General features: G+C 41.0%; 1 protein-coding gene and 1 long non-coding RNA gene across 2 annotated transcripts in view; one reads left to right on the top strand and one right to left on the bottom strand.

The window, feature by feature from the left end:
* Positions 1-14,345, bottom strand: part of LOC108165879 (uncharacterized) — a 46,931-nt gene extending 32,586 nt beyond the window's left edge. Inside the window, exon 1 of the long non-coding RNA XR_001776213.2 lies at positions 14,268-14,345. This is a non-coding gene — a long non-coding RNA (uncharacterized LOC108165879). The remainder of the gene's footprint in view (positions 1-14,267) is intronic.
* dcn (decorin) lies at positions 1,010-19,982 on the top strand. The gene is made up of 8 exons (XM_008400584.3): positions 1,010-1,351; positions 10,044-10,270; positions 14,299-14,411; positions 14,985-15,198; positions 15,390-15,503; positions 16,614-16,707; positions 17,018-17,156; positions 18,500-19,982. Exons 2-8 carry the CDS (start codon positions 10,063-10,065, stop codon positions 18,698-18,700), a joined length of 1,083 nt encoding a protein of 360 aa, XP_008398806.1. The 5' UTR covers positions 1,010-1,351; positions 10,044-10,062; the 3' UTR covers positions 18,701-19,982.
* Positions 19,983-20,241: the final 259 nt, after the last annotated feature.

Below are 20,241 nucleotides of genomic sequence, written 5' to 3'. Positions count from 1 at the left end.
ATAACAGCTAGCATGGGGAAATAATAAAATCGTCATAGCAACCATTGGACGCTATTCCACATGCCACCAGCTGGTTTGGGAACCATGAAAAGTAGGAACCGTCTTCTGTCCAAACAATCGCAAACATAAACATTTGTAGTTTCGTAAGCACTACTGGCCAAATTAGTAATACTGTATCTAAATAGAAAAACTTATGTAGATCTTTATTCATGTCCCAACGGGGAATTTAATGTTTACAGCAAGTCGCAATAAAAGCATTAAAACCAACAACGGTTAATATTCAGTTGGAGGGCATGGCGCTCCAACTGGGCAGCTTTAGAGAAAAAAACACAGGTCCTGGTATGACTAAAAATCAAAATAATAAATAAACCAATAAATGTGTAATACTGAAAAAGAACACACCATTTAACTCTGTGGTTTAAAAACATGAACCGATTCAACTGTTGGACTATAAAACTAGCAACTCTTCCCCGTGACTTCATTCAGGAGTTTCCGTAAGCGTTCAGCACTGACTGGCCTTATCTATAGATCCGTCTGAAAAACAAACCTTTCAAACAGAGTCTTCCACTTCCCACATGTAGTTCACAAATGAAGCAACCTAAACTGAGTTGGTCAAGAAAGGCTGACCGTGATTTAACGTGCTGACGGGAGGAGGCATTGATTCCAGTTCATTCAGCCGGACAAAGTGTGGCTGAATAAACTGGACTCCATGCCACTGAAGTTGCACTCTTTCTCCGGGGTCGTCCATTTAAAGGCTGCATGTGAATGAATGAGATGTCCTGAAAGGAGAAGGGGAGTTTGTGTGCAGCCCTGTCTGCAGAGCTCCTCATGGCCTATCATTACCAGATGTCACTCTAAGGGTGGCTGCTTAAAATCCTACACTCCAGCTCTCTGCCTCTTTTTCTTCCACTCCTGCCTTCCTTCCTACTTTCTTTCCTCCCTCTCCCCGTCTCCTTCCCACTCCCACAGCCCTTCTTTTTTTTTTTTTCCCCCTTCTCTCCTCTCCACTTCCAGCTGTTTTTGGCTCCGAACAGCAGGAGCGGAGGGGAAGTTCTCCACCAATTGTCTGGGTCCTGAGAGGAGCTTGTTGGTCGGACCCCACCCTCCTTCTGTCTCTCTCCTCTCCCCTCCTGTCCCGCTCGCTCTCTTCTCCCTCCTCGCCGTTCGTCTCTCCTCCCCCTGTTGTGAGAGAGCACACCTGCTTGATTTTGGCTGCACGCTCTCCGATTCAAACAACCCCACAGGCCCCGTCAGCCACTTCGTACTCTCATCCGCCCACTTGACAGGATTTTGGAAGTCAAGCTCATCTCGCCGGCTCCTACTCTTCTTGCCTGGCTTCCACTGAGAACAGGTAGGTTTTACTCTGTCTATGGCTGAGAAAACCGGAAAAATCTGTGATAAGATGACATCTTTAGTTGTTTTTTTTTTTCTTTCTTTCAATGCAGTAGGTCATTCTCTCGAGATAGTTTGCGGGTGTTTTGTGAAAGGTCTCGAGATAAAGTGAGTTTGTTCATCTTTTACAAGCATTACATCGTTCCGTCCTCCCCTTTCGTCCGCGCTCGTGCTGTAATATTCCAGATATGTTGCCAAGTCCTGTTCTCACAGCACTCATGATTATGTGAGGGGACTCCTTAATCAGTTCAATCTGCATACAGGACAAAAAAGAGTCAAGAAAAGAGAAGTGGCTGCAGGAAAAGGGGGTGTGGTACCCAACTTCGAATTCTTAAAGTATACACAGTTGAGGCCCGTATGATGTTTGGGGTTTTACAGAGTGAGCTTGTTGCTTTCTTTAGGAAAGTATTGGTTTTAAACTTGATTGATTCCAGGTTAACATCTGAGACGAAATATTGCTGGATCATCTTTTCCATTGGGGAATCATAAAAGACGAATGCAGGGAAAGAGGGGGGAAAACATCTTTGATTATTTCATTGTGTTCTTTAACTGCCACCATAACTGGTCATGGTTTTATATGGGAAGAAAAAAAAAGAGTCTCCCCTCATTAGCCAATCTCTTATCTTTCTGCTAAGAAGTGCCTGTTTCTTCTCAACAGGAACCTAACAAAAATGCCCTAAAGGGTTGGTGTGTAGCTGCAACTTAAAAGTAAAAGGCTTAAAAGAGGAAATGAAGAAAGGGTTTTCCTTTTTTTTTCTTTTTTTTTTACCTGGCAACACACAAAGTGCCATTAATCCTGTAATGGTACAGCTTCTTCCATCAAAGAGACATCTGAAGGCTTCCCGGCAAGCCTCTGCACAACTCTCTGCTAACTCATTACATCTTTTCTCTGCGCAGAAAAGGGAAGAAACTACTGTGGTTGAGCTGTAGTGAATAAAGTGAAACTGAGAGGCAAAATGGAATCAAAAAAGGCACTGTGGGTTAAATAAAAGCTACAGAAAGAAAAAAAAGGCAGGCACAAAGTACGAGAATAAAGTCAAAGCAATGAGCAAATGGAAGTGCTGGATGAGGCAAGGCCCAGATTCTTGCACACACAGGCAGCATTTTTTCCATCTGGACTTTATTTTTCCAGGTCAAGCAGAGTAAGAGAACAATTGGGAGCAAATGGACAGTAGCCAGGAACTCTCAGTCTCCCTGCCCCAGTTTGCTGATTGGAACGGCAGAAAGTTCCACGTTTGAGCCTCTCTCCATGACCGGAGGGGTCAGGAAGGAAAAAGGGAAAACTTAAAAGGGAATAGCAGCGAGCACAGGATGGGAGGAAGAGATGCAAAGGGGAAGAAAAGGGAGGGAAGGCTGTTCCACGTCTGTGCGGCGCAGACTGATAATGAGGTTGAGGTATGATGGTCGGATGACGGTTTTTCACACAAAACAGCTGAAATGTGGCTTAACCACTGGCTGTCTCACAGGCATGTTCTGAAAGCCCCATAATGATCGTCCAGCTGAGGGAATCGCAGTGACTGTGAGGTTCACTGGCCGGGTGTTTTTGGGGCGAGAACATTGAAAGGAGCCATTAAAGATCCACCTGATTTCCTGACATCCCAAGAAGTTTCTGGGAATGTTTGTTGGTCATCTCCATGCACATTTTTATAGGAAACTGCTGGCTCAGGATTAGGAGCTGCTGTCATTGTTGAGATAAACTGAATAGAACTCTTTCGCATTATAATTGTGGTTAAACTGGGTTGTTCGTACCTGAATTAAAGTCTGTCTACACAAATGATTTCTGCAGGGATTCACCGGACTGACTTCATCTCTTCACACGACTTCATAAAGCGTTTTGAGATTCACTTGGCTGTGAATTGGTGCCGATAGGAATAAGCTGAGCTGGACAGAGTAGAAAATCCCCAAAGGTTGGAGGAACATTTCAACACCGCTGACCTCTGACTCCTCAGACGACGGTGGAAATGATGTGTTTTGGGCAACCACGTGGGAGGGGAACTCGCATTCATTTGCTGACAGACTTAAAGAGCCTCACATGTTTTAAACGTCCTGTGGCCTAGTAAATACCTTACAGTGATAAATTGTCGACAGCCGCTCTGCAGACGCAAACCCAGGCCTTGGGGGAGTTGGAGGAAAGAGGGAGGTGATGCACAAAGTTTAGGTATGTTTTGTGTGGGGTTTTTTTTTTACTATCACTTAGATTTTTATGTTCACTCAGTCTGGTTTTCTTAGTCTGAACATTTCAAGTAAAGGCTCCAACAACATAGGAGAGAAAGCAGCACAGAAGTAAAGGGTAATTACTTTCCTCTCTCATGCAAAGGTCTCCGTGCTTCCTATCTGGGAATCATTAGTAATGCTGGAGGGAAGAGTCAGGAGAGTGCGGAGGGAGGGAAAGTTGGGAGATACAAGAAAAATGAGAAGAAGAAGGGAGAGCAGACAAGGTGGCTGCCATCAGAGGAAATGTCACCCTCCACCCCTATTTCCTGCCGGGTCATAAAACGAATGAATGATACGTTGCAGCCGACAGAGAGAGACAGAGAATAGCAATTTGTTTATAACTGTGAAATGTTATTTGGACTGAGTTTTACAGCTAGTTGTGTTATTCACCAATCTGTCCTCTGCTTACAAGCTTGATGAGCATTTAATGGTCTTTTGTCACTTTCGAAATAATCAACTGATTGGATGGCGTTCAGAGGCAATGGAGGAACATTTCCAGTAAATGAAAGAACCACTCCAAACATAGAACTGATCCTCAAAACCTGGTTTTCTTTTTTTTTTTTTTGAAAAGTATGACTCTTCTTTGGTTTGTAAGACTTCTGGGGGGGTTTCATGCAGGAGAACAAAAAGACGATCAAACCCTGGATCAAACCCCGGTTAAAAACACTTGTAACTCACTTGTGAAGGATGTTTATTTTTGACAGTAACAGGTATTTTGTCATAAAGACAGTCAATATAAAGCTCCAACATGGGTTAGCTAGGTTGAAAACTCTAATATTGTATTGGCAATATGGATTTTATTTGTTAATATATATTTGACTCCTGTTGAGTGTGTTTTCATTGGCTGAAACATCTGGCACTGGCATGATGCCATATTTCATTGACACTCCATTTGGTAATGTGCAGACAAAACCTACAGGAAAACCTTTTCTTCATCCTGAACATCATAAAAGTTAAAGAAGATCGTGCCAGCTGCCCCCTGCTCAGCTTTCACTGGACACTGACAGAAAATACAGCCTCTCTTTCAGTTTGAACCACATGGTCTGCAGTGAAAAACGTCTAATCTGTTGGAAGAAATCTATATTCAACAACTAGATCAAATAAAATGACTATTATATGGTTTTAGCAGCTGTAAATAGGACAATAGGCCATGCTCTTTTTATGGTAGCTGTTACATTTGCAGCTCTCAAACATAAAATATCACAGTGCACCACACACAGGTATTTGGACATCCTTAAAAAAGAAAAACTCCAAATAGGTGAAAAAGTGATTTGGAACAACTTTTTTTTTTTTTTTTTTTAAAAAGCAGAAGAAACTAGTCAAACTGTTCTGCAACCAATGTTGCTCATTGGTTCACAATGAGCAACACCTGGCACTCTTTAAATTAGAGTAAAATGGTCATTTTTCTTTCATGGTTTTCCCCTATTAGTGGTAAGTGGATGTTTAGATGCCATGTCCTTCTTAAAAATGACACACAGACAGGGAAAAAGAAAAACTAAAATTGTATTTTAAGCCTGCATGTACAGCTGTATTTTTTTTTATCAGAAACAGAAACTCTTAGAGAGGTTTTCTGAGGTGTAAACTTCAAGAACCGCTGCTCCAGCATTTTGTTTCGACATTGCTTTAGTCTGAGCACACTAGTCCACCCTTTGCCAGAATTTTGTGTGTGCGTGTGTGCGTGCGCGCGTGCGTGCGTGTGTTCGGGGGGGGGAGGTGTGTGGGGGTGGGCGTGTGTGTGTGTGTGCGAGAGTGTGCATAAACAGTGAGGAAAGAGGAAAGTTTTGGCCATCTTCCCAGTTTAGTGTGACTCGAATGGTAATGAAGAAACTCTTGCCTGGGCTACAGCAGGTCGTCTCGAGCATTGTCTCCATACATTCATCCCAACTTAATCCAGCTGGGAAAGCTCAGAAAGCCATGGATTTAAGCTATGTTTGGAATCCTAATCTTTTGAATGGACATTTTTTTTTAGAGCTGTTCTCATGAAATCGAGGTTTGATTTTCTAAACTTGTCCATCATCAATCTGTTTGTTGTTTTCCACCGATTCAGGACTTGGTCGTAGACGTAACGCGTCAATCTCTCTCCATAGTGATGTTCCGCAGTCCATTCTGGATTTTTCCAGGGAATTTCCGGGGCCACAAGGGATATAAAGTCCTTATGTGTTCTGGGTCTGCTCCTGGACTTTCTCCAAGTGGAATTTGGAAAACTCTCAAAGCGAGGCGCCCAAAAAGCTTCTTGATCAGACGCCTGAACTGCCTCATTTAAAGCCCAACAATGTGCAAGTACAGTTCCTCGACCCTGACCCGGATGATGTTCTACCTCATGATCCGAGTGTTGCATTTTGGTTCATATCTTTCATTCTGAAAAGATGTGAAATTGCACCAAACAGCTTTATCAGAGAAATCCTAAGGACCCAACCTTTTTGAAGCTGAGATTCCACATTGTGGTTAGACTTTTCAAAAACAATCTTTAAAAAAAAAAAAAAAAAATTTTTCTTGCCTATTTGCAGAATTGTTTGCAGAAAATCTTTGACAGCTTGATGGCAAGACAAATAAAAGAACATTTGAAATGCAGCACCAATAAACATGTTTGTATGCATCTGTTTATGTGGCCAACGGTCAAAGAAAGGAGCTGTGGTCCATTAATACAGCAGTTAAATTCGTGTTATTCTCAGAGCACTGGTGATTTTATCAAGTAGAACTGGAACAGACCGTTTCTCCTCACACAACAGGCCAGATGTTAGTATTTTATGATTTTAATGGCTAGATAACAAGACTGACATGGCTGCGTCAGTCAGCACAGTTTTATACAACACTGAAAGTCCAATCAGTTTAACACAAACTGGTAGAAACGATGCTTATTTCTGCGCAAGATTTGTGCCTGGTACCAATCAGGCAACTCGGATAAAATATCCAGTAAAAGAATCTACGAGCTCCGTTTGACCTGGGGATACAATAAACATCTCGAGATCGCGAGCCACGGCTCCCAAGTCTCCTGACAAAGTTTTGGTTGGACTGAGCTGTCAGCTTTTTCAAACGCTTGAAAAGCGAACATCGCCAAGCTTAGTCAGCCTGTCAGACATTTGAATTAATCCTCCTCCTGGATCTGGTTTGTGCTCAGACTGGAGCCGGAGGATGCGACGTTTCCAACTGCTTGGAAAACTTTCCTCTGAAGCAAAAAAACACCGACACACATAATTCCAGATTCAGACCGAACGTGTAAAAGACGTCTTAACGCGTCACGCGCTCAAAGCGGGAGACAAAACACTCAGATGGATGACATTTCAATCCTCAACGTACTGAAGCCATACAGTTTGATAAAGTACTGGCTTTTGTGGACAGAGACTATAATTACGACTGGGTCAGAGCGTCGCTCTCATTCCTTGACCTGACGTAACCCTAACCTGCACTTACGTTGGTCAGCTATTTCCATCTCACACAGACATCAAACACTGTGAAGAGTTTAACTCACACCTCTCGTTGGTTTCTGTTGTTCCCCTGAACATTTTCCTCTCCGTTTGACCTCAACTGTTACAAATGAAAACTCCACGTTGCCAGAAGTACTGGGACGGCTGCTGTTAAACGCTTTTCAATTTTATCGCCGTCCTCTTTTTGCCGCTTGTGTACAGTTGGCACACTGTTTGTAGATAAAGCCCTTAAAGCTAAGCACATTTAGCCTTTTCATATCGGAAAACCCTCCGATGTGGTCGAATTTAAACAATTGTGGGCCAGAATTCCTCCACAGTGATGTAAGAAAACTCATTAACAGGTATAATAAACTCTTAATGGGAGCTACTGCTGCCAAGAGTGGTACAGGTAATGATTAGGCACTTTTACTGCTTTATCAAACAGAGTCAGTTGTGTAGCTGTAGCTTGTTCCTTGGATAAATTAAATCATATGAAAACCAAATTTTTGTTTTGCTCGGGTTAAGTTTATGCTACGAAAATTTGCCCTTATGCGTTTTAATGTGGCACAAAGCAAAAACAGATGAAATGTGTAAGGAGGAAGACACATTTTCACAGCAAAGTGTATTATACATATGCTATGTTGCAAAATGTTTTTTTTTAAAAAACATAAGATTTATCAAGATAGGACACAGTCGAAAGACAAAAAAAAAAAAAAATCAAAGGCACAGCCCGTCATCTTTACGGATCATTTAAACGGGCTGAGAGTTGCTTTTAGGCCGGGGCCAAATGCTGGTCTTGGGCAGGTTTCCCCGTCCCGATCATGATGTTTGGGTCAAGGTCCGCTGGAGCTGCGGCTTAAACCAGCCCTTCAATTATTGTGGCACCGAGTTGCATGGAACGGCTTTTGGCTTCTTACTAGCGTTTTCTTTTCCTTTTTTTTTTTAAAAATGCAATTTTGTGCTGTGTAAAAAAAACAAATAAGAGGGGGAGAATCGACTGTATGTGGGTGTGTGTGTCTGTGGAAAAAGATCAGGAAGTTTGTGCGGATGTCTGGCGTGTGTCTTGATTTCGAGACGACGTCCGCGTGTGTCATCAAAGTCGTGTTGAAACCTAGAAATAGACAAGGAAGCGTGACGCTCCCACTGATCTCTGCTTCCACAGAAGATAGAAACTCCCTGATGCTGTTGACACACACTACTAATATAAAATGCTTGGCAGACGATCAATCTCTGTGATTTATTACGTTCAAGCAGGAGAAGACGTGGAACAGTGGTCTGCAGTTGCAGCTATGCAATCTATGCAATTTCCTGCAACGCATCCCCTGTGTATTTCTGTAAAAGTTAATGCAGATGTGGCAGTAGCCAGTGGTGTACTCATCAACTTCAGGAGGAGATTGGTTAGTCATGAATGTACAAAAAGTGAGCAAAGAAAATGGATCATTTATAGATTTGGGGATTTTCTATTCATTTATCTTTCGTCAGATGAGTTCAGTCATTGTTTAACCACTTTTGGTGGTGTCAAAATGTGATGCTTAGTCTAGAAAAAGGAATAGATAAACAGTTTATGGAGGGAGAATGAAGGGAAATCCCTACAGAGTGTATCATCAGTTAGGGATAACTACTTTTATGGATTTTTCCACTTCATAAGAAAATGTTAAACAGTCAGAAATGCACTCAAACCATCAGAAAGCACCAAAGGTCAACGATAATTAAGAGATAAATGGATCACCGACAGAAATTGCCAACTAAAACAGTCAAACTAAAAGTAGACAAATGATATTTTTTTTGTTTAAAATAATTAAGCATTTTCCACTTAGAGCAATGCTTTCAGCTAAACCGTTACATGTTGGAAGTCTTTCACAGATGCATGTATGTTGTTTCTCCTTTCAGGTGCTTTGGTTTTTACAACCAGATATTTACTTATTTAATAAATAGGAGCCATTCTAGAGAGGCTGCCAAATACTAAAGCCCACGACCAATCTAAAGGTATCCCAGCGTTTTAGACACTTTTGTCGTTGTGTTCCTACTGTAATAATACATTGCTGCCAATGCCTCACCTGTTTCTGCACACTGCTGGAAAAGCTGGCTGAAAGAAGACTGCTACACTTTTCTCTAGCTTAAAATAAAGGCAAATTTGGCTCTTTTTTTAAAAATCATTTCCAGTTACAAAAAACCCCACAAAAAGTCATGGAGTGGACAGCCCCAAACATCACTCAGTACACTAATACTGTTTTTAAGCTATAAACCTGTAAAGAAGCTGACTGCAGGCTAGCTAGCCAAGCAAACAATATATCACAACTAACTAAACCAGCTAATTTCAAATTGTTGAACAATAAAGAGCCGGATAACAACTGGAATTTGCACTGATATAAAGCAATAAAAATGAATGTTACAGTTAACATCATTCTAAAACTAATTGTCAATGTTATTTTTAGCATAATTGTTGTTTTCTTTTATAAAATAAAGTTGCTTTTTTTTTAAGATTCTTTGCTAAATTGCGCAAAGCCATAAAATGGTTTCTCAGTGTTTTTATCCAAAGAGAATGTAATGCTGCCTAATGAATAATTTCTCTCTTATTTTAACGTAGTGTAACTGTAGAGTAAAATGGAAATATTCAGGCGCATTTACCTCAAAACGTAGCTTTTTTTAAAAATTATTTTGGTATATTGTTGAGCAATGCACATGAACCCAAACGCTGCCATTCGTACTGCCTCCAAATGCCTTTCATGCAACCAGTAGCAGCATCACAACCAGCACATTCCACCTGTTTTCATGCATCTACAATGCAATCAACTCGGGTGTGAAGTAGATCCCATATTCAAGTTCTGACTCTTAAGGCAAATCAAACCAAGCAAAACCTTTCTCCTTCCACCAAAAACTGAACATTTGTCCATCAAAAGCTTAATTGCAATTAAAACCCTCATCAGTCACAATATTATGCTTTTTTTTTCCTGAGTAATGCAGCACCAGAAGCGGTATTTGAAGAACAGATATTTGTTTTATCGCTAATCCCTTCCAACGTGTCTTCTGCAGGCTCTCTGCAAGCAGCACCATGCGGACCGCCTGCCTCTCCCTGCTTCTGGTCACCGCCTGCTGGGCCCTGCCCTTCCGTCAAACCGGCTTCCTAGACTTCATGATGGAGGACGACGTCGGGTCGGGGGTTGGTCCCATCGGGCCCGTCCCCCCTGGCGACCCCGCAGGACCGAAGTGCCCATTCAGATGCCAGTGTCACCTGCGTGTGATCCAGTGCTCTGACCTTGGTAAAGCAGCAACACACGCCCACATGATGAAAGAAAAGTGCAGCTCATTTTGTAAAATTTTTATTTAGAAAATGTCCTGACGTCCTGATCTAGTGGGAAGAGAAGATCTAACAAGAGAAAACGGTGCAATGCTTCAGTTCTGACAACCTCTGCTACATAGTTTAATAAAGTTTCAAGACATTTGGGACATTTGGGAACGAAAGCCGCAAATTAGGGGAATATCATTTGCTAAAACTTAATCATATGTTGATGGACATTAATAATGTCATCCACCTGCAGGTCCTGCCTACAACGTGGAGTTTACATGAGGGGATAATACCGTCAATGCAGAAATTTGTCTGAATTAACAAATTTGCCTAAGCTTTTTATTAAGTATTTTAATGCTTAAACATAAAAAAATAGCTAATAGAAACACCAATAAATGCCTGAGATACATTAAGAAGTAAAAACACCTCCTGAATTCTTTATTTTTTTTATTTGGAATCTAACCAAAATCAAGCTTATAATCAAATAAGAGTTTCTGCCTCAGTTTTTTTGCAGGGATATGTTTATGATGACCACAACAAAGTCGTGTAACGACTTTCAATTGGTACAGTTTCTGCAGCGCAAACTTGTAATTTCAAAGCATCGCCGTCAAAACAGCTCGGCTTAATTCATGTAATCCAACGAAATTAACATTCACTAAGCACTCCTCCAGCCTCATCATAGGAACTCATTTGTTAGATTATCAGCCCTACGTGTTGACGGATTACGCCGCCTTTGGAAAAAAAATGAAACGCAGTGAAGTCACATCAAGTGCCTCCACGTCCATTTTCTCCTTGCAGTCTTCCGTTTGATTTTTTGGCCCGGATTGCAGAGTACTGCGCCCGGTTTATGGTACCAGGCCCTGACCTCAGACGGGCAGCTTTAAAAGCAGCAGACCCACCCACCCAAACCCGGCCCGGTCATTCGAGGGGCGTATTGTGTTACACGTTACTGCGAAGTCCTCCAGAGAACATGAGGCCATGTGTTGATATGTTAATCACTCACAGATGTTCTGAGTCTTGCTTCACTTCCTGTAACAAATGCATGATCTGCTCTTTCTGGGAAATTAGCTTTCTTAAACACTGAGGAAGATTAAAGCTTCCTCCCGACTTTGGAAAGTCCTGTGCAACCCCTAAAACAATCCAGGATGTGTTTCTCAGCGAAATGCTTACTTTACAATTACTTGGTCACCTCTTTTTACTTATGCGTAATCCAAACAGTTTTTTCAGTCGTCGTGCTTGGCGTTTGGAGCTTATCTGCGATGTTTGCTTAATCTGATGTATGGAGTATGCAGCAGTTTGAGTCATCCCTGCAGACACTGTCTAAGGAATAGCACTTATTACATAAAAAGGGTAAGACAGGCAGTAGGATTAGATTTTTTTTTTTTGGTGATGTTTGGAAAGAGAGAGGCATGTTCTTGAAGAGAACAGATTAGGAGGAAGGGAGGCGGACCCGCTGGGGATTCTGTGAGGATAAAATAAAACAGCAGCAGACAGACAGGAGATGTTTTGGATTCAGAGGACCAATCAGGATGTAAATTAGAAGGCAACTTTATTTACTTCAGAAGAGTAGATGTGTCAAATGGTAACGATGAAGACAGTTTAAGTGAATAATGGTCATTTCCGTTTGGCTTTGTACCCCCAAAGATGTCGCCCTTTGTCTGCGTCCTTCACTGCTGTCACTGAACCCCCATCTGCTTCCCAGACCTGCTGGCATACACACACACACACCCACACACACTCCACGGCTCAAACATGGGCAGGAATAAACATCAGTGTTCAAACTCGCACAAGCCATACTGAGGGCTCCGCTCACCGTTTGCGATTAATTCTGGCAAAGAAACGATCAAAATCGAAAATGGAAACGTTCAAACTGTCAGCTGACCGTTGCCAAGAAGAAAGAGCTTCCAGAAATCGACAATATGAGCACGTTTCTGGTCTCCGTCACCAGAAAGACCGGCTTGTCTTTCAAGACATTTTCGATGCAGCCAAAACAAAAGCCAGACAAAATTTCAACTTACCAAATTCTCGTATCAGCAAAACTGTCATTAAGATGACATGCCTGCAAGTTGCAGGTAGGGAAACAATATTTGCCACTTACTTCACACTTATTTAAACGAAACATCAAATTTCAACACATTTTGATGTTGAAATTTTGTTTTCTCTCCAAACTGACCTGGTCCGGTGGGAGAAAGTAACAGCTTCCTAAATCAAAACCCGTTCTTCCTTCTGCAGTTCTTTTAGTAGAACCGAGCTGGACAGTTTTCACACCTCAACCTTTTAAGATGTCTTTTTGGGAGGAATGTTAGATGTGGATGGCATATTCTCCCCCTTTCTTTTTTTATTGCTGTATAAAATAGTTTAACTAAGCAAGCTTTAGATTTTGTCCTGGTGTTTTTTGTGACCTTCTGGATCAGTTGGAGTAGTTTTGGTAGGTTACTGCATCCCAAAGTCTTAGAAATTACTTTCTAACCTTTCCTTTACTGATATATAAGTACTTATTGCTATTTTGTTATTAGATTGAGTCATAATGTCTTACTTTTTGAGACTGTTCAGCTGTTTGTTGTCAGGTTATTTCTCTATTTAGGTGATTTCTTTTAATCACATCTGGCCGTAGCTAGTGAATAGCAAATCATCTAAAATCTGTGTAATCAGAGTCACTTAACAAGAGGCGGTTGCTTTTTTTAGTTAAGACAAGTTTGGTTTAAATCATCATTTGTTGAAAAGAAAAAACATTCAAAACTGAAAGTGTTTGATGATGATCAACCCATGTTGCCCAATCACTGATCAATCTACTGGAAATTCAACCTTTGAGAAAAATGTGCTTGATATTCTGATTTTTGTTGTGCTTTCAGAGCGCATATTTGGCATATAGTTATATAATGTGTAATATACACTATTTAATGTTACGTAATTGTTAATAAATCCCTAAAAAGCATGTTTTTGTGTCTTATAAGTCAGCCAAAAATGATGTGCAGTTTAGCGATCAATTTATTTCAGCGTATTCCTCAGGTTTCGTGGATGTTATGCAGAAGGATGAGCCAGTCTGACTTTTCTCAAAGTAAATGAGGCAGCGACCGCAAACAGCTGCGATGGTTTCTGGATCATTCACTGTGCAGTTGGAAAAGTTGACAGAGAAAAAAAAAAGAAAAGCAACTTGCAAGAAGTGATGTTTGTCTGCAGTCATCACAAGTTTTTGGGGCCAAAAGTTAGGTAGACCAGAAACTCAAGGAGAGACATACTTTGTTAAACAGTTTATTAAATGTCTCTCGGTTTTAAATAAAAACTCTCCACTTTGAGTTGTCGTGTGTGCACCGAGACATATCTCCTGTCCACTTCACCAGACTACAGGACTTTGAAAACAGATGGGATTTTCTGTAACCAAATGCCAAGTAAAACAGTTTCGTGTGACTTTGCTGTCCAGGTATGCAGCTGCTTATTTACTCCAAAGGAAATTTGTTTTAGGGTCGATTTCCACCATATGTGCCTCCGAGCACAAAAATAGTTATTCAGTCGCCCTGGAAAGCCACTGTTTTGAAAACGTTAAGGACTATAAAGCAACAATCCGGGGATTTTTTTTTTTTTCCTTTCATTGAGATAAATATTCATGTGAGAATAAACAGCAGTTGAAAGCAGTCAAGCATTTCTTTAGAGTTTAAATATTTGTACAACGCCATTTGTACACAAGGCAATTAAAAGTTACACACAAGGGAAAAAAAACTTTCAGAAACTTCTCAGGTTTTCAGGGAGTTGGATCTGAAACTACAGCTTCTTCCTCAGGGAAAATCCCAAATGAGATGAATAAAGTTTTCTATCATTTTAAGACGGCAGGCGGTTTATTTTTAGACTTTCTCACATTCTCCATAGGATTTTACCTTGATTAACTTTCATTTTTCTTTGGTAAAACACTAGTTTAGTGTTTAACTTTACACTAAACTAGCTCTGTCTGTTAGTGGACATCAGCAGAACTTTACCTGTTGTCTCTCTTGTGAATTTCACCGTCAGGTCTGAAGGAAGTTCCTGCTGACATTCCTGACGATGCCACTTTGCTGGACCTGCAGAACAACAAGATCACCGAGATCAAAGAGAGCGACTTCAAGCACCTGAAAGGATTACACGTAATTATCGTCAACATGTGTTTATTCTTTTTCGTGTCTAAATAATTGGCGTTATTCCCAGTAGTATTAAGATTTTTTAGGAGCTCTGCATGAGCAGGTATCAGCTTTCAACTGGAGGAGATAGAGTGTTTTCTGAAAAGCAAGTAACAACCCAATTTGTTTTTGTTTTTTTCTGATTTTGATTAATCTTCCAAGGTGCAAATACATGATTTATCCTACCGTCTGGCACCTGCCATATTTATTGTAAATTCCTCAGTCTGAGAGCAGAAGCTGCTCCACTATAATGTTTCTTTTCTCTTAACCAGAAAGTCCAAACACCTAACACTATATCCTCTCTCTTTGCCAGGAGAAAAGCTGTAGGCATAACTCTCATGTCCAAAAAAAGAAATATTATTGAGTACAGTTTGCAATATTTTTAGAATTTCATGAGAACGCATTAAAGAGTCTTTCAACGTAACCCCAGCGATATAATTTTCTTGTTTAATATACGTTGGAGGCCAAATTGCTGTGGAGGTTCTGTGGTTTCATGGACTACATATTCTCCACTTAATCCCTGGTATTTTTTCCATGTAGGCTCTCATCCTGGTGAACAACAAGATCACCACCATCCACCCTAAAGCCTTCAGCCCTCTGACCAAGCTGCAGCGGCTCTACCTGTCCAAGAACATGCTGAAGGAGATGCCGGCCAACATGCCCAAGAGCCTGCAGGAGCTCCGCATCCACGAGAATGAGATCACCAAGATCAAAAAGGCCTCCTTCCAGGGCATGGCCCAGGTCATCGTGATGGGTATGAGACGGGAGGAAAAATATTTCAAATCCACCTAACTTGGAATAGACATCGAAGTATTGTTTGATTTTCTTGCAAATCTTCAACCGTGTTGCAGTTTTCTTGCACTGCTGAATAGTCTAAACATTCCTGGAAGAAGCAAACTTCCATATCTAACTAATTATTTTATTTTTTATTTTTATTTTTTTCAGAACTTGGGTCCAACCCTCTGAAGAGTGCAGGAGTTGAAGCCGGCGCCTTCGCTGACCTGAAGAGGGTCTCCTACATCCGAATTGCAGACACTAACATCACAGAGATTCCTAAAGGTAAGGACTCGTTTCCCAAACAAGAATTAGTCTCGAATGCATTGAAGTTAACGATTGGATTGTTGATTGCAGTTGCAAATGTTGTCTGTGGATCATCTTTTCCATGTGATCAGATCTCAATTAGCCAGATGATATGCTGATAAACACTAACTCTGCAGGGACTGCTACACTTTTCTTCTCATTTGAACAAAATTAACCTGTCAAGATATTTCTGGATGTGAAAAAGATGACTGACATGGTGAGGATGAAACTCTAATGACCAAATTTAACAGAAGACTTGGAAGAAGTAATTGTTCAGTTTTGATTAAAATACGCATTTCTTGAAATCTTTTTACGAAGACAGTGAAAAAGTTAGATTTTGACTCTGATTTTTGAGAATTACATGTTTTAAGCAAGCTTATTATTGCCATAATAATGTGAGTAGGTTCTGATCTGAACCAGAAACCTGCATATTTTTATCATGACCATTACAAGCTTTACCAGAAACTTTAAAATAAACTCAGTTCAGAAAAAGTCAAGCGGATTAAACACTAGTTAACTTGTGTTGTTGTGAACTGATGACATCTGTAGTCAGGCACCGATGGTATAAAAGGACCGAGAAGTTGAAGATTTAAAAAAAAAAAAAGCAGAATAATCATTTTGAACTTGTGTCTAAAACTGTCTGCTAACAACTGAATTTGTCTGTCATACGTCAGTGGACTGAGCCTGTCTTGCACTTCGGAACAACACATTTTGTCTTTGCTTCGGTACTGAAAGTTTAATTCAGCTGAGAAGAGTTACAACACCAGTTCTGAGCTGAGGAACACAAATATGTGCGGCTTAGCTTCTCTTTCAGCGCTTGGCGATGCGCTCGCAGTTGATTTATTCGCCGTAGCGTCACAAATTAACATAAAGTATTTTCCAAGAGTTTCGAATTAATTTCTTCTGCTGAAAACCGCAAAAACGACGAGCCAGTGGAAATTTAGCTGTTTACACTCGGAAAAGAGTCTGTGAAAAGGGGGATTCGGTTTGATAACCCGGAGAAAGACGCCTTGATGAGCGAGTTGAAATTATTTCGTGGTGTTCCTCAGCTCCGCCTTGATGGTAATCCTGTCTCATTTGGGTTTGCAGGTCTGCCTAGCTCTCTGTCTGAGCTTCACTTGGATGCAAACAAGATCACCAAGGTGACATCCAGCGCCCTGAAAGGCCTGAAGAATCTGGCCAAGTAATAAAAATGATACTTCTCTTCCCAGCCTTGCTGTAAACCAGCATTGATGCCAACAGTAAACATTTTCAGAAGCGTAAACGCTCACAGCTTTGTTTGCCTCTAAACAAACAAAGCTGAAAGATGATTGAAAGCAGCATGTGTAAAATGAAGAACCTTTACGCTCGTTTCCCTGCAGTGGCTTTATCTACCTTTATTGGCTAAAAAACCTTTACAGCATCGCTCCGTTGTTTCAAATCGTGGAGGTTTGTGCTCTTTCGCATTCGGTTCTTCCAGACGTGACTCATTCCTGCGCTTATTTTTCTTGCAGGCTCGGCCTGAGCTACAATGAGATCAGCACTGTGGAAAACGGCAGCCTGGCTAACGTGCCACATCTGAGAGAGCTGCACCTGGATAACAACGCTCTGACCAGCGTTCCTTCTGGCCTGCCTGACCATAAATACATCCAGGTACACAATGGCTCCAGAGTCTCGAATGCCAGCATGTTACTAATCCAGGCGTCATCGCGCTCTGAGGAGAGTCGAGAAACAATTAGATATTCGATTCTTTTTTCATATATTTGGAAACTGAGCTGGTTTATTTGTCAGGTGCCTTCTGATACACAGCAGATGTCCAAGTGAATTTTCCGATAGATATCTGGCCACACCGTGATGCAAGAAACCATGATACTTCCAGCTGCATGATTCACATGGAGGCTCTGTTTTTATGAGGTTATTTCCCACTAATGTTGTTTTTTGGTTAATGCTAAACACGCCTTCTGTTCTGGTTTCTAAATGAGACGAACGAAGATTCATTTGGCCAGAGCTGCTTCTCCCGAAGTCCTGGTTTTTGTCTATGTGCTCTTTGGCAAACTTTACCCTGGATTTGTGTCTTTCTGATGGACCCTGAAAGTTACATTTCCCGATTATCCAAGCATGCACTTTTATTAAAACTGGAATTACTTTGATGACATTTCATGATTTTTAGAGACGTGCGTTAGCGTCTTGGAGTCTGCATTCAGGGTGGACCTGCTTGGACGGCCAAACCTGGACATGGCAACAGAGTTCATAAACTTATTTATAAGAAGACTTTGTTCCTTAAAGTCAAAGGGTTTATCGCTTTATATTCCTCACCAGACTTCAATAAGCTGTGATGTCATCTTATCGAAAGCCTCCGCCAGCTCTTTTGAAATCGACGTGTTTACTCTCAACTCAACACACCAAAGTAAATATCTGAGGCTTAAACAGGGCAAACCTCCAACCTACAAGCAGTGTTGTATCACAGGGAGTTTGAAAAAACATGAATAAATCCTCAGAATTAAGACTAATATAACTCAAAATGTTTACATCAGTAGGAGGAAATGCAATATTACCGGATAATGACTATTCACACTTTGTTGTTCAGCTCGTTGCTTGTTGTTCTGGTGAAAATCCTAAATGTTTCTGATCAAAACTATCCAAGGCAGGAATATAGTTATCAATCTTTTCTCAGTGCAATACATCGTATTTATGTTAAATGTGCCAATCGATGTGTGATTGATGCACAGCACCGAAGTGCAGAGTTTAATCCCCCAGTTGATTTGGTAACACTTTAATCTTTATCTTAGATTTTATATATATATATATATATATATATATATATATGGGATGTATGAGCAGCATATGTGAAGGATTCTGAATGTTTGACTTATCTGAGCAACTCATCGAGAGACATATCATCATTTTTATTTACCTTTTCTTCAGAAACCTAAATTACAGCTGTGCCCATCTCATTTACTAACCACATGTTGTAATTATTTCAATCCTGTCTCCAGGTGGTCTACCTCCACGCCAACAAGATTGGCGTTGTGGGAACGGAGGACTTCTGCCCCCCTGGCTTCAACACCAAGAAGGCCATGTACTCGGGTATCAGCCTGTTCAGCAACCCGGTACCCTACTGGGAAGTCCAGCCAATCACCTTCCGCTGCGTCTTCGACCGCTCCGCCATTCAGCTCGGAAACTACAGGAAGAAGTAGAGCCGAGCTCCTCCGCGAGCAAGAATGTGTTTATAGATGAGAGCATGAACGTTTTGCAAGTGTGTGTTAGACCATAACCCCACAACACTGACTCCCACCACTTCTCCTTTCCACCACTGCCAGCGTGCAAATTATGACGTATTAATCGACACTCTGCTTTCCAGCGCTCTAGCAGACATTGGACCTTAAAACACAACATTCCTCTCTCAATATTTAGCTTCAAGGGTTTGTGGAGCGGTTATACGCACGGCTCATAGTAAACACTCGCACATCTTGGTGGGACTCACACACAACATATCATTTGTGGAACTAGTTAAGCGATTCATTTCTTTGTTTTTAACATTTTTGTTTTTTGTTGGGGTTTTTTTTGCATACGTGTTTTAGCGCATTAATTTACATAGGTTAATTAATTCAGCGGCTCGACACAGAGACGAACCCAGACCAAAAAGACGCCTCGCTCAGGCGGAGCGACGTCACAAATCCCACTCAGTTCAACTTTGTCTTCCTCTATTCATGATACAGCTGGCCTGCAGAGCAGGCAGCGAGAGCAACCTGTGTTTTAAACGACCAATAACAGCTGATTTTTTATTTTTTTTATTATTATTATTAATTTGGTATGTACTAGCTAATGCCTGTGTAACATGAACGGCTTCCAGAGTGTAACGTCAACAAACTGCACAGAACTCAGCTCTCCATTTGTATTGTACTTACTTAAAAATAGAGATAAAAGCAACCGTGTCCTGTTCCACATTGGGATTTCTTTTGCTTCACAGCCGTGTAGTTTCTACGTGTTCTTCATCATACTCCGCCCGTCGTTTCTCTCGCCAGCGTTTTCCGCAACACGAGTGGAAAATGGCTCCAGAAAGTTAGAATAAACGATATGTCTTGAACAGATGATGTCACTTCCAAAGATTATATGCATGCTCTTAATTTTTACCTTTCGACTTGAACCAAGTGCTTTTGAAGTCATTTGTTAATACGCTTATGTGTTTCCCTTTTTCTTTTTTTTCTTTTTGTTTTTCCTACTTGTCCTTTCTCTCTTCAACCGTCATGAAAAATTTGGAGGGTGCGTCCAAAGCGCCCGTGTTGGTGTGAATGTTGTATGTATAGACGCTGTATATAAATGTTGTATAAAAACCTCTCAATGCTTAAAGGCACAAGGCACTTACCTTAGCTCAGACTTAATATATCAGCAGGAAAGGTGTTTCTCTTTTTTTTCCCCCTGGTGTGCGGGCTCCAGCTAAGGTGTCCTAAACGAAATAAAAGTACTAATAAAAAAGTAGCATTTCTGTTCATGTTTGAAATTTTCTGAATTTTCGTCAGTGTTACTGTGGGAACTGGCTGAAAAACAAAAATGACTAGCAAGCACACAAGACAGGACACATAACAGCAAGAAGGATGTTCATCGGGTAAACTACCAACTCGTTGGTAAGTAGTTTGCCTCCAATTGATTGTGGGTTGTTTAATCAGCGTTTAACATATATCTAATGCTTTATACCGGGTTGCAAAAATACATTAAGTCGAAATGTTTTGTAAAACAA

The sequence above is a fragment of the Poecilia reticulata genome, chromosome 23 (genome assembly GCF_904066995.2).
Source record: "Poecilia reticulata chromosome 23, P_reticulata-male-v2, whole genome shotgun sequence".
Classification (NCBI taxonomy): Eukaryota; Metazoa; Chordata; class Actinopteri; order Cyprinodontiformes; family Poeciliidae; genus Poecilia; species Poecilia reticulata.
The sequence above is the reverse complement of the archived record's forward strand: the minus strand, read 5'-3'. Positions and strand labels throughout refer to the sequence as shown.